General features: G+C 39.6%; 1 protein-coding gene across 5 annotated transcripts in view; it reads left to right on the plus strand.

The window, feature by feature from the left end:
• Dnah12 (dynein, axonemal, heavy chain 12) overlaps positions 1 to 13,625 on the plus strand; it is a 201,166-nt gene that overhangs the window by 38,592 nt on the left and 148,949 nt on the right. For all 5 annotated transcript variants that reach the window (XR_001781207.2, NM_001370884.1, XM_017316243.2 and 2 more), the window contains exons 19-21: positions 4,328 to 4,513; positions 5,471 to 5,671; positions 9,012 to 9,206. Coding sequence is in view for 4 of the 5 variants with exons in the window: in NM_001370884.1 (NP_001357813.1) it covers positions 4,328 to 4,513; positions 5,471 to 5,671; positions 9,012 to 9,206 (582 nt within the window). In the remaining variant the exon portion in view is untranslated. The remainder of the gene's footprint in view (positions 1 to 4,327; positions 4,514 to 5,470; positions 5,672 to 9,011; positions 9,207 to 13,625) is intronic.

Consider the following 13,625-nt stretch of genomic DNA (forward strand, 5'->3'; position numbering starts at 1 on the left):
TCTGCTTCAGTTGTATTGCAGTAATTGAAGCATACTGTGTTAAGGTTGCTGGGCTTTAGTGAAGACATATTATCCTTGCTGTGATTGTGTTTTCATGCTAACATCTAGGCATCTGCTTTGGGAGGATTGTAATTCAAGGTGTTGATATCTGGTCTTGTCTCTGGTGGGCAAGTGTTTTGATCCATGGTTTCTGTTGTCCTCTCTGTTTAAGAAAGTGTGCTAGCTGTGTGTTGCCCAGTAGGAAATTCTTCTGTGATCCTGATAGGTGTGGCCTCTGAGGATTCTGTGTAAAATGTCTTCCTAGATATTTGGAGCTAACACTTAGGAATGGTGAGCAGGCTAGGAGAGCAGGGTCTGAGAATGTCCACAGCAGAGCAGAAAGTAGGGTGTTCCACCAGGATCTGCTAAATTTCCTGGGAATGATGACAGAGAATGAGGAGAGGCCACAACAGAGAGTTTGCTACAGAGCTGGGGTTGAGACTGGAGGATTGGATATATAGGAGAGGATGGAGAGTGAAGATCCATAGCTGGCTTCCTTGCTTCTCTGGCTGACTTGGCTGCCAGGTTCTCAGAGAATGCCTGCTGGAGTGGGGTTGGAACAACAGGATGAGGGAGGAGGAAGATTAATGGAGCTCTACATAATCCATTGGGGATGCAGCAGGGGTAGGTGTAGGCCACAGGAGGTGGTCTGCTACAGAGATGGGAGCAAGACTGGGGAACTAGAAAAGAGGAGGGAGAGGTGAAGATCCACTGTTAGACTGCAAGCTTCCCTGGTCAGAGCATGGCTCCCAGGGAATGCTTACTGGAGTTGGGAGCTGGGATAAAGCAATGAGTAGGGGTGAAGAAATTTGGAGGGGAAGATCTCTGTGATCCATTGGAGATGGAGGTGGGGACAAGGGAGTCTTAACAAGTGGTCAGCTACAGAACTGGGAAGAAGACTAGAGAATTTTATCTCGAAGAGAAGAATAGATCTGTAGTTAGCCTACTTGCCTCCCTGGTCATAGTGGCCTGCAGTTTTCCAGAGAATACCTGCCAGAGTTGAGGGCCAGGATTAAGTGATGAAGGAAGAAGGAAAGTTGAAGGAGGAGGGCTAAGTGATCTCTATTGGAGCACGGGGCAGAAGTGGAGTGGATTTAGGCAGGGGCAGAAGAGCGGAAGGTAAGGCAGCAGTAGTTGGTCTGCAGCAAACTGGAATAAGACTGGGGGATTGGTTGGAGAAGAGGAGGGACCGGTGGAGATCTGAAGTTAGTATATTTACCTCTCTGACTAGGATGGGCTCCAAAAGTTATTATGTAATTTTTTATAATATGTTTTGAAATTGGAAAGTGTGAGTCCCCCAACTTTGTTCTTTTTTGAAATTTGCTGTGGCAATTCTCATTAACTTACATTTTCCCAATCTGCTTGTGGATTTCTGCTAGAAAGGCAACTGGGGTTTGGATGGGGATTGTGGTAGTTTGAATGAGAATAGCCCACAATAGTCCCCAGTTAATGGAACCCTTTGGGAACGATTGGAAGGTATGGCCTTTTGGAGGAGGTGTGCTATGGGGGGAGGGGGGTCAGGTTTCAGAACACTCCTGGGATTGCCTCCTGGTTGTGGATCAGGATATGAGCTCTTAGCTGTTCCTTCACTCTGAAATCACAGACTCTTAATTCTCTGAAACTGCACCTGAATTAAGTGCTTTCTTTTATAAGTTGCCTTGGTTGCAGTGTTTTTTTCCCAGCAATAGTAAAGTCGCTGAGATAGGGATTAAATTTATAGACCAATTTTATAGTACTATTATCTTAGGATAATTTAATCTTTTATAAATAGTTTTATTAACTATTTATTAACTATATATTTGCGAATTTAATTGTTCTGACTAGTTTCTTGTCCATGTGACACAAATTTAGATGTGTTTGGGAAGAAGTAATTTCAATTGTGGAGAACTGCCTTTATCAGACTGGCATGTGGGCATGATTGTAGGGGTATTACATTGACAGATAATTGATATAGGAGGACTCAGACCACTGTAGGGGGCACCAACCCTGTGCAGGTAAGCCTAGGCTGTAAAAGAAAGTAGCTGAGCAAGCCAGGGAGAACAAGCCAGCAAGCAGCATGTTTCCACAAGCTCTGCTTCAGTTCCTGCCTCTAGGTTCATGTCTTGGCTTCCCTCAGTGATGGTCTGTATCCTGAAGCGAAATAAATGCTTTCTTCCCCAAGTTATTTTTGGTCATTGGTTTATTGTAACAGCAGAGAATGTATTAGAACATTCATACCTTGTATTTTGATTACATTCACCCAAGATCCTTCCATTTCCATTCTCTCCCCTTCTGTATGCATCCAACTTTGTACCCTCATAGTGTGCAATTTGTGCTGCCTATTAACTCTTGGGTGTGTGCCCATCCACTATAACAAGATTGATCTACCAGGGGCACACCTTTAAAGAAAACTGACTCTTCCTCTCTCAGCAATTATCTATAAACAATAGCTCCTAATCTAGAAATAGGACTTCATGGCCACCATCCTTATCCACTGGTGGGATTTCATCCAGCTTGGGCTTGCACAGGTCTTGTACATGCTATTACAGTTACTATTAAGTTTATACATGCAACTACCTTCCTGTTATGTCCAGAAAACTGTGTTTCCTTAGAGTCATCCACTGCCCCTGGTCTTGCCATCTTCCCATCCACTCTTCTATCATGACCTTTGAGCCTTGGAAAGATAGGGTGTGACATTGATATTCCATTTAGGGGTGATTACTCCAGTCTTTACTCTCTGTACCTTGCTCAAGTGTAGTCTCTGTGTTAATTATCATCTACTACAAAAAGAAGCTCCCCTGATGAGGTTTGAGAGATCCAATAATCTATGGATGTAACATTAAGTTCTTAGGACTCAATTTAATACTGTGCCCATTTTGCAGAGTAACACTAGTATGTTCTCCCTCTAGGGTCTATGGCCTCTCTGGCCACAGCTTTTTAGCCTTGACCATGGTACCAAGCATGGTTTCCACTGTGTACAGTGGGCACTATGTTCAATCAGAAGTGACTGAACTCCCATGACTACTCCCATAACATTTAAACGTTACTGTTGCACAAGAGGGTTTATCTTACCAGGGCAGATGTTGTAGCTCACAGGATTCACTGCTGGATAAGATTGAATTCCTTTTGTCCTGTGGCAGCATACATTAGCACCTTCCAGCATTAGAAAAACTAGCCATTAGGTATGACATATCTGGGTCAGTATCTGCTTTATTTCTCCATGTTCTGTGACCCAAGTGTGTGGTATCTTCAGCAATAAGGTTCTGGAGGACAAGTAAGAGCAATGACAATAACTTATTGTGATGGTTTGAATATGCTTGGCCCAAGGAATGGCACTATTAGAAGGTGTGGCCTTGTTGGAGTAGGTGTGGCCTTGTTGGAGGAAGTGTGTCATTGTGGGCATGGGCTTTAAGACCCTCATTCTAACTTCCTGGAAGCCAATCTTCTCTTGTCTGTCTTTGGATGAAGATGTAGAACTCTCAGCTCCTCTTGCCCCATGCCTGCCTGGATGCTACCATGTTCCTTCCTTGATAATGGACTGAACCTCTGAATCTGTAAGCCAGCTCCAATTAAATGTTATCCTTATAAGAGTTGCCTTGGTCATGGTGTCTGTTCACAGCAGTAAAACCCTAACTAAGACAGATGTAATATTTGGGGGGTGGTGTCTACGGTAGAGAGATAACCTATTCCTGGCTTTTCATGTGTAGACCTGTGGCGTTTAGAAGGGGGAATTGTTACCCTGATATAGAGTAACTACATCTAAACTCTTTAAATATGTGTGTGTGTGTGTGTGTGTGTGTGTGTGTGTGTGTGTGTGTGTATTTTAGAAAGCCCCCACAGTGGTATGTTTTTAGGTGACTGTTTTAAAAGGTTTGTAGTACTGATTATTCTTTCCTGATATCCCTCCTCTTCTCTGTCCTTAACATAATTCATTTTTCCAGCATGGAAGCACCTTTCCAATTATTTAGATCTCTATTTCTTTTAAAATTATATTTGTAATTTTTACTATGTAGTCCCCCACATTTCTTATATTTGTTATTAAGTCCTTTGTGTTTTGTGATACTAAGGTTCATGAAATTTTTTTCTTATTAATTCTTACTTTGGTAATTTCTTGATTATTTTATATGCCTAACATTGGCGATGAACTTTGGAATACTTTTGTTCCTTCTTCCTTTCCTCTAAATCTAGTTGATGTTTTGGTTGTGCTCAAGTAATTTGAAGAAATTCAATCTCCCTATTATCAAGGTTTGATTTATAGAATCCATCTGTATGGAAGTCAAATGACATTCTTGTTTGTGTTCATCCTTAGGAATACATCCCTACAGTCTCCATCCTGTGCAATCCAGGAATGAGAGCTCGTCACTGGAAACAGATGTCAGAAATTGTGGGCTATGACTTGACTCCAGATTCTGGAACTACACTGAGAAAAGTTTTAAAATTAAACCTTTCACCATATTTAGAAAGTTTTGAAGTTATAAGTGCTGGTGCAAGTAAGGTAAACATGTGGATAAAATGAAACACTTGAGGGGTTTGTTCTCTGATAGTCACAGTTTTGTCTTGGTGTAATGTATACAGTGCAGGATAGCAATGGGAAGAGATAGGGAGTGAGTGATGATTGAAGACCACCCTTTCATGACATAAACATGATCTTGCCTCTCTGAAATGCAGACTAGAAACTGCTCCTTTGACATCTGCCTAATTCTGCCACATTCTGATACAGTTGGTGTGTAGAGTTGGTGGTTGATACTAGTATTGGTGTATGATTATTCCATTAAGAATCCTGGGTGGATGGATATGGGATGTGTGTGTGTGTGTGTGTGTGTGTGTGTGTGTGTGTGTGTGTTCCCAGTATGGCCTTAGAGAGGGTTCTTAGAATAAGCAGAAAACTTCAAGTCACAGGCTATCTGAAAAAGGCCACTTCAGAGATAATACAGTGAGTATTTTATTCTGTTGTCCATTTTAACAGTTTTCATAGTAACTAAACTTTTTTTTTAAAACTTCATTTTTCTTAGTAATATTTTTTCCTATTTTTGATTGAAAATAGAAAATTTTCGTGCAATATCTACTACAGGAGGGAGCATCTCTGGTGGTGGTTGAGCAAGGCACTGACCTATGAGTATAGCAGAATGTCATTTTATTGTTACATTCCTTAAGCAAAAGAGTAGTATTTGGTTTTATCCTAGGCCCATAGCCTCTCAAAAGAACTTTTAAATAATTAAAAAAGCCCTGTCTTAGATAGATAGATAGATAGATAGATAGATAGATAGATAGATAATAGACAGACATCAGGCAGACACACACAAACTGTTATGAAGATTATGGTATATGCCCAATGCTTAGTGAGTTACCCAGAAAAATTGATTAAGTTCCCTATTTTTTCATCATCCTGTCCTCAACCCCCACCCCACTCTTATTTTGATCATCTTAGTCTTTTTGCATTTCTCCCTTTCAGGAATTTTCCTTAGAGAGGTCCATGAATGCTATGATAGCAACTTGGGATGATATTTCTTTTCATATAAGTCTGTATCGTGATACTGGAATTGGTATCCTTTCTTCAGTGGACGAGATTCAGGCAATTCTTGATGATCAAATTATAAAAACTCAGACAATGAGAGGCTCACCTTTTATCAAACCATTTGAAAATGAGATCAAGGTATGTTAAATATGATAGCTCCTGGTCATTTATAAAAATGCCTATCTTAATTCATATAAGTTCTCACATAAATATTTGTGGATGGCTTTTAAAGTGTCTACTCAAGTGATATAACTGAATCTTGGTATTTTATGTGGTGAGAAACAGAAATACACATTTGGAGATTAACATGCAATAGGAGGCTGAAGAGAGAGTGTGATGGTAAGAGCACTTGCTTGGTTCCCAGCATCCACATGATGGTTAATAACCATCTGCAACTGCAGTTTCAGAGGATCTGATGCCCTCATCTGGCCTCAGTGGGTACTGTATGCACACAGTAAACAATACAAAGGCAAAGCATGAAAATTTAAAAATAAACAAAAATTTGATGTGCAATAGATTTGAGAGATTAATACTTTTAAGAAGAAAATCAGATTTTTATAATATTTTTATTCGGTAATTATAAATGTAACTTTTATTCTCCCAATAAAACTTGTCTCTGAGGCTTGCTGTCTCATTCTGCTAACCTAGTCCTAGTCCTAGTCCTGGAAGCTTCTAGCTTCCATACAATCTTATCTAGAACTAGAATGTTTTCACCCTCTGAGACTTGCTGCTGAATAAACTCACATTTTCTTGTTCATTCTGATCTCACACATGTTAAGTGCACACTGTAGACTGGCAAGCAGATTTTATAGCAACCAAAATTTCAAAACTTTATTCTTAGGAATTTCTAATTTTAGAAAGCTCAGATCACATATTACACTGTAGCCTCACAGTAAAGTTCCCTGGGTCACTGTTTAATTCTATTTGTAAACGACAAGCAAGAGGGTAACTAATGAGTTACTGTCCACTTCAGAAAAAATAAATGATATCTCTTTATTGTTGAAATGGGTAACTATGGAAAAAATACAAATTATGACAATAACTCATAGTATAATGAAGTCCAGTGTTTTTGCCATTTAGTGAGTACAAAGCTAAAAAGTTCAACCAGGAGATAAAAGATTAAGAAAGAGTTATAAACTGTATAAAGTAAGGAAAATACCGAGGATAACTCCTAAAACATTGAACAAAGAAAGTAAGGGAATTTGGTGCAGTGTGTATTCACACACATGTACCTGTGCATGTACGTATGAGTGTACAAGTGTGCATGTGTGCGTGCATGCGTGGACATTTATTCTGAAGAGATACATGTTTCTAATATAGTCATCTACTGGAGTGGTAGCCAGGTAGGCAGATTTGTGTTCCATGCACAATTAGGGATTACTTCTTATCTGTTCCTAGCAAAGTTTATAATCCCAGTACTCAGGAATCTGAGGCAGGGGAATCAACATGTATTCCAATCTAACCTATGCTACCTAGAGGGTTAGAGGCTAGCCTAGAATATATGACAAGGCCTTATCTCAAAAAGATAGGCAGGCAGGTAGGTAGATAGATAGATAGATAGATAGATAGATAGATAGATATCATGCTTTGAAATACATTGAATGTTCAAAGGTAGCAGAGAGAAATTCCCCTACATATCATTAAAAAAATATTCTACATGACCTGGAAAGGAGCTGGGTAGCCTTGGCTGATTTACCCTAGTTCCTCAGTTTTATTTGAAACAAAGAACCAACTCGACAGGATGTTTGTAGTCAAAAGATCTGTCCTCCAACTTAAGAATTGGCGCATTATCCCTTTAAGTTCCTGTAAGTAACTAACAATAATATCAGAATTCTAATTGGGGGCTATTTAAATTGAGGAAAAGAGAAATCACTGACTTGTTGATCCCAGTTTTGATTGATTTTTACTATGCTTATATTTACTGGTTTAGAGGTTTCATATTTACTAACTGATTTAGTCCCCACAGCAGACCTTCATAGTAGATGATATTATCTGTTTAAATAGATAAGAAAGCTAAGGTTGAGAAATTTGCCAAAATTCACTTAGCTATTAGATGATGGAATTGAGATTTAAACCAAGGCAGTTTTTTAAAACCAGATATAATTTTTAATTGTATTTTTAACTGACAAGTAACAACTTTACACATTTATTTGGTACATTGTGATGTTTTGATTCAATTTTAAAATGTGAAATATTTAATTTTAGAATTAACAGTGCTTCATAGATGATCTTGGCTGCCAGCATTTGAGGAAAACAGTTGTGGTTTTCAAGGAGGACATAACACTGGTTATGCTCCTACAAACCTGTCTAGCTTGACCTTTCTTGTTTAAAAAATTATATATATATGTATATATATATATATATATGCATACATACATATATAAACTATTCTCTCTCTAAATGTTAGAAACATATATATGTTAGAACACACACACACACACATATATATATGTGTATATATATATATATATATATATATATATATAACACATATGTTAGAAAGTTCTTGTTTAAGAAGAGTAATTTAGAAGCTCTTTTATGGTTTAAAAAATAGAGATTAAGCTCCAAACCCAAGTCCTTAAGCTATACACTTACAAACTCTAGGGAATCTCTGAGGATATGGAGGCTTATTTTACTTTATTTTAAATTCTCTTCAAACTATGCTGATTTAGAGCAAGATCATTAAAATTTAAGCTATTGATGTTTGGTGCTGAAAATTCTCTCTCTCTCTCTCTATATATATATATATATATATATGTATATATATATATATATTCCTTTTTTCTTTATATACTTATTTATTACTGTGTATGTGTTTGTGTATGTGTGTGCATGCAGGGATGTCACAGTGCATGTGTCAAGGTCAGAGGGCAACTTGTAGAGACTTGTTCTCTCCTTCCACTGTATGGGCCCCCATTTTAGGCATCAAATTCTAGACATCAATCTTATTGGGAAGACTAATTTTATCCATAAACCATCTCTCTGATCCTGGGCTGAATAATTCTTTGTTGTGGGGACTGTTCTACATATTGAAGCACATTAGCAGTATTTCTGGCCTCCATCCACTAGATATTAACAGCATCCTCCTCCTACTGGATGTAATAACTCACATTGTTATAGCACAGACATTGTGATATTTCAGACACTGAAATGTTGCCTGGTATGTAGAACAGCATCATCCATAGTTGATAATCCCTGGTGTAGAGCAGGATATACATTTAGGATTTGGAGTGATTCCTGGAAAGATGAGGATATGAAATAACTTTATGATCATTACCAAAGAGAGTTTCATTGATTTAGGGAAACCTCATACTGTTTTTTTTTTTTTTAAGTCTAGTTGAGTCTCCTGTAAGACATCTTAAGGTATAAGTTGTTTTGTATTGGTATTAAAATAATAGGGAATTCTAAATGTTTCCCCAATAATTTATAGTTTTTCTTTTTGAAACCTGGAATTTAGTACAGTATACTTTTTATTAAGGCCTGGGAAGACCGTTTGATTCGGATCCAGGAGACAATTGATGAATGGTTAAAAGTGCAAGCTCAGTGGCTGTACTTAGAGCCCATCTTCTGCTCGGAGGATATCATGCAGCAGATGCCCGAGGAAGGGCGGCAGTTTCAGACAGTCGACAGACACTGGAAGGACATCATGAAGTTCTGTGCTAAGGATCCAAAGGTTAAGAGTTTGTTTCCTTTCTTGTAACAGGTGAACCTTATTTGGGGCTTTAAAGAAAACATTTGACTTTTTTCTGATTATTAAAACACAACTCACTCATTGTATATAAATTGGAAAGTTCATAAAATATAAATTCATAAAAATATAAGATTGAATGTATAAAAATAATTTTATTTTTTTGCTTCATAAAAGTACTACATAAACACACACACACACACACACACACACACACAGTGTAACTACTTTAGATGAACAGGAACTGAACTGACACGCACTATATTCAACCACCTCGGAAAGTAAGCAGATACATAAAACCATGAGATAATGCAAAGGATGGAGAGAGTGTGGTCAGTAAAAGTGATGGAGAGAGTGTGATTAGCACAAGTAATGGAGAGAGTGTGATCAGTACAAGTGAAGGAGAAAGTGTGGTCAGTACAAAAGATGGAGAGACTGTGGTCAGTACAAGAGATGGAGTGTAGTCAGTACAAATGATGGACAGAGTGTGGTCAGTAAAACTGATGGAGAGAGTGAGGTCAGGACAAGAAATGGAGAGAGTGTGATCAGTACAAGTGATGGAGAGAGTATGGTCAGTACAAGGGATGGAGAGAGTGTGGTGAGTACAAGAAATAGAGTGGTCAGTAAAAGTGATGGAGACTGTAGTCAGTACAGGTGATGGAGAGAGTGTGGTCAGTCCAAGTGATGGAGAGAGTGTGGTGAGTACAAGTGCCAAAGAGAGTGTGGTCAGTAAAAGTGATGGAGAGAGTGTGATCAACACAAGTGATGGAGAGAGTGTGGTAAGTACAAGTGGTGGAGAGAGTGTGATCAGTACAAGTGATAGAAAGAGTGTGGTCAGTACAAGAGATGGAGAGATTGTGGTCAGTACAAGTGATGGAGAGAGTATGGTCAATACAAATGATCGAGACAGTGTGGTCAGTACAAGTGATGGAGAGAGTGTGGTAAGTACAAGTGATGGAGAGTGTGTGGTCAGTACAAGTGATAGAGAGTGTGTGGTCAGTACAAGTGATAGAGAGTGTGTGGTCAGTACAAGTGATGGAGAGTGTGTGGTCAGTACACACGATGGAGAGTATGGTCAGTACAACTGATGCAGAGGTTATTATCAGTAAAAGTGATAGAGTATGTGTTTTCAGTACAAGTGATGGAGAGACTGTGTTCAGTACAAAAGATGGAGAGATTGTGGTCAGTACAAGAGATGGAGAGAGTATAGTCAGTACAAGTGATGGAGAGAGTGTGATCAATAGAAGGGGTGGAAAGGGTGTGGTCAGTACAGGTGATGGAGAGAGTGTGGCCAGTACAAAAGATGGAGACAGTGTGATCTGTACAAGTGATAGAGAGAGTGTGATCTGTACAAGTGATGGAGAGAGGGTGGTCATTACAAGTGATGGAGAGAGTGTGATCAGTACAAGAGATGGAGAGAGTGTGTTCAGTACAAATGACGTAGAGCATGTATTCAGTAAATCATGGTGAGAGGGTGGTCAGTACAAGGGATGGAGAGAGTGTGGTCCATACAAATGATGGAAAGAGTGTGATCAGCAAAAGTTAAGGAGAGAGTGCTATCAGTACAAGTGATGGAGAGAGTGCAATCAGTTCAAGTTATGGAGAGTGTATGAAGAGTACAAGTGATGGAGAGAGTGTTAGCAGTACAAGCGATGTAGATAGTGCAGTCAGTACAAGTGATGGATAGAGTGTGATCAGTAAAAGTGATGGAGAGTGTGTGGTCAGTCCTAGTGATGGAGAGAGTGTGGTAAGTACAAGTGATGGAGATTGTGTGCTCAGTACAAGAGATCGAGAGAGTGAGGTGAGTAAAAGTGATGGACAGTGTGTGGTCAGTATGAGTGATGGACAGTGTGGACAGTACAACTGATGCAGAGGTTGTGATCAGTTAAACTGATGGAGAGAGTGTTGCCATTACAAGTGATGGAAAGTTTGTGATCAGTACAAGTGATGGAGAGTTTGTGATCAGTACAAGTGATGGAGAGAGTGTGGTCAGTACAAATGATGGACAGAGTGTGGTCAGTACAAATGATGGAGAGAATGTGGTCATTACAAGTGATGGAGAGAGTGTGATCAGTACAAGTGATGGAGACGGTGTGGTGAGTGCAAGTGATGGATAGACTGGGATCAGTAAAAGTGATGGAGATTGTGTGATCAGTACAAGTGATGGAGAGTGTGTGGTCAGTCCTAGTGATGGAGAGAGTGTTGTCATTAAAAAGGATGGAGAGAGTGTGGTGAGTACACGTGATGGAGATAGTGTGATCTCTACAAGTATTGAAGAGAGTATGGTAAGTAGAAATGATGGGAAAGTGTGGTCCGTAAAATGATTGAGAGAGTACGATCAGTACCAGTGATGGAGAGTGTGAGGTCAGTTCAAGTGATAAAGAGTGTGATCAGTATAAGTGATGGAAAGGGTGTGGTCAGTAAAAAAGATAGAGTGTTGTCATTCAAAAAGATGGAGAGTGTGTGGACAGTAAAAGTGATGGAGAGTGTGTTATCAGTACAATGATGGAGAGAGTGTGATAAGTACACGTGATGGAGAGAGTTTGATTATTACAAGTGACTGAGATAGTGTGATCAGCACAAGTGATGAAGAGAGTGTGCTCAGTTCAAGTGATCAAGTGTGTGTGGTCAGTACAAGTAATGGAGAGTGTGTTGTCAGTACAAGTCATGGAGAGGATGTGGTCATTACAAGGGATGGAGAGAGTGTGTTAAGGAAAAGTGATGCAGAGAGTTGTGTCAGAACAGGTGATGGAGAGAGTGTCCAAAATACTAGTGATGGATACAGTCTGGTGAGTACAAGTGATGGAGAGAGTGTGGTCAGTACTAGTGATGGAGAGGGTTTGATCAGTACAAGTGATTGAAAGTGGGTGGTCAGTACTAGTGATGGAGAAGATGTGGTAGGAAAAGTGATGGAGAGTATATGGTCAGTACAAGTGATGGAGAAAATGTGGTCAGTTTAAGTAATGAAGAGAGTGTGTGTGTTCAGTACAAGGGATGGAGAGAGTGTTGTCACTTCATGTGATGGGGAGTGTGTGGTCAGTACAATTGATCGAGAAAGTGTGATCAGTACAAGTGATGGAGAGTGTGTGGTCATTACAACATAAGGAGAGAGTATGATCAATAAAATTGATTCAGAGAGTGTGATCAGTACAAGGGATGTAGATAGTTTGATGAGTACAAGTGATGGAGAGAGTCTGGACAGTAGAAGTGATGGAGAGATTGTGGTCAGGACAAGTGATGCACCAGTGTTATCAGTACAAGTAATGGAGAGAGTGTGGTCAGTAAAAGTGGTTGAGAAAGTGTTGTAAGTACAAGTTATGGAGATTGTGGTCAGTACAAATGTTGGAGAGAGTGTTATCAGTACAATGATGGGCAGAGTTTGATCAGTACAAGTGATGGAGAGAGTGTGGAGAGAACAAATGATGGGGAGGGTGTGATCAGTAAAAGAGATGGAGAGTGTGTAGTCACTCCAACTCATGGAGAGAGTGTGATTAGTAAAAGTGATTCAGTCTGTAATCAGTACAAGGGATGGAGATAGTGTGATGAGTACAAGTGATGGAGAGAATGTGGATAGTACAAGTGATGAACAGAGGGTGGTCAGTACAAGTGATGGAGAGAGTGTGATCAGTACAAGTGATTAAATGAATGTGGCCAGTACAAGTGATGGAGAGAGTGTGGTCTGTACAAGTGATTGAGAAAGTGTGATCAGTACAAGTGATGGAGAGAGTGTTATTAGTACAAGTGTCGGAGAGAGTCTGGTCAGTAACAGTGAGGGAGAGACTATGGACATTAAAAGTGATGGAACAAGTGTGATCACTACAAGTGTTGGAGAGAGTGTGGTCAGTACAAATAATGGAGAGAATGTGGTCAATACAAGTGATGGAACGATTGTGATTAGTACAAAAGATGAGAGTGTGTTCAATTAAAGTGGTGGAGAGCGTGTGGTCAGTACAAATGATGAAGAGGCTGTGGTTATTACAAGTGATGGAGAGAGTGTGGAGAGGACATGTGAAGGAGAAAGCGTGATAGGTTCAAGTGATGGAGAGTGTGTGTTCACTATAACTCATGGAGAGAGTGTTATCAGTAAAAGTGATTCAGAGAGTGTGACCAGTGCAAGGGATGGAGAGAGTGTGATGAGTACAAGTGATGGAGAGAGTGTAGTCAATAAAAGTGATGGAGAGAGTGTGGTCAGTACAAGTGATTAAATGAATGTGGTCAGTACAATTGATGGAGAGGGTGTGGTCAGTACAAGTGATGGAGAGAGTGAAACAGTACAAGTGATGGACAAAGTGTAGTTAGTACAAGTGATGGACAGAGTGATCTCAATACAAATGATGGTGAGGGTGTGGTCAATACAAGTGTTGGGGAGTGTGTTATCAGTACAATGATGGAGAGACTGAGATC

Source organism: Mus musculus, chromosome 14 (assembly GCF_000001635.26).
Source record: "Mus musculus strain C57BL/6J chromosome 14, GRCm38.p6 C57BL/6J".
Taxonomy (NCBI): domain Eukaryota; kingdom Metazoa; phylum Chordata; class Mammalia; order Rodentia; family Muridae; genus Mus; species Mus musculus.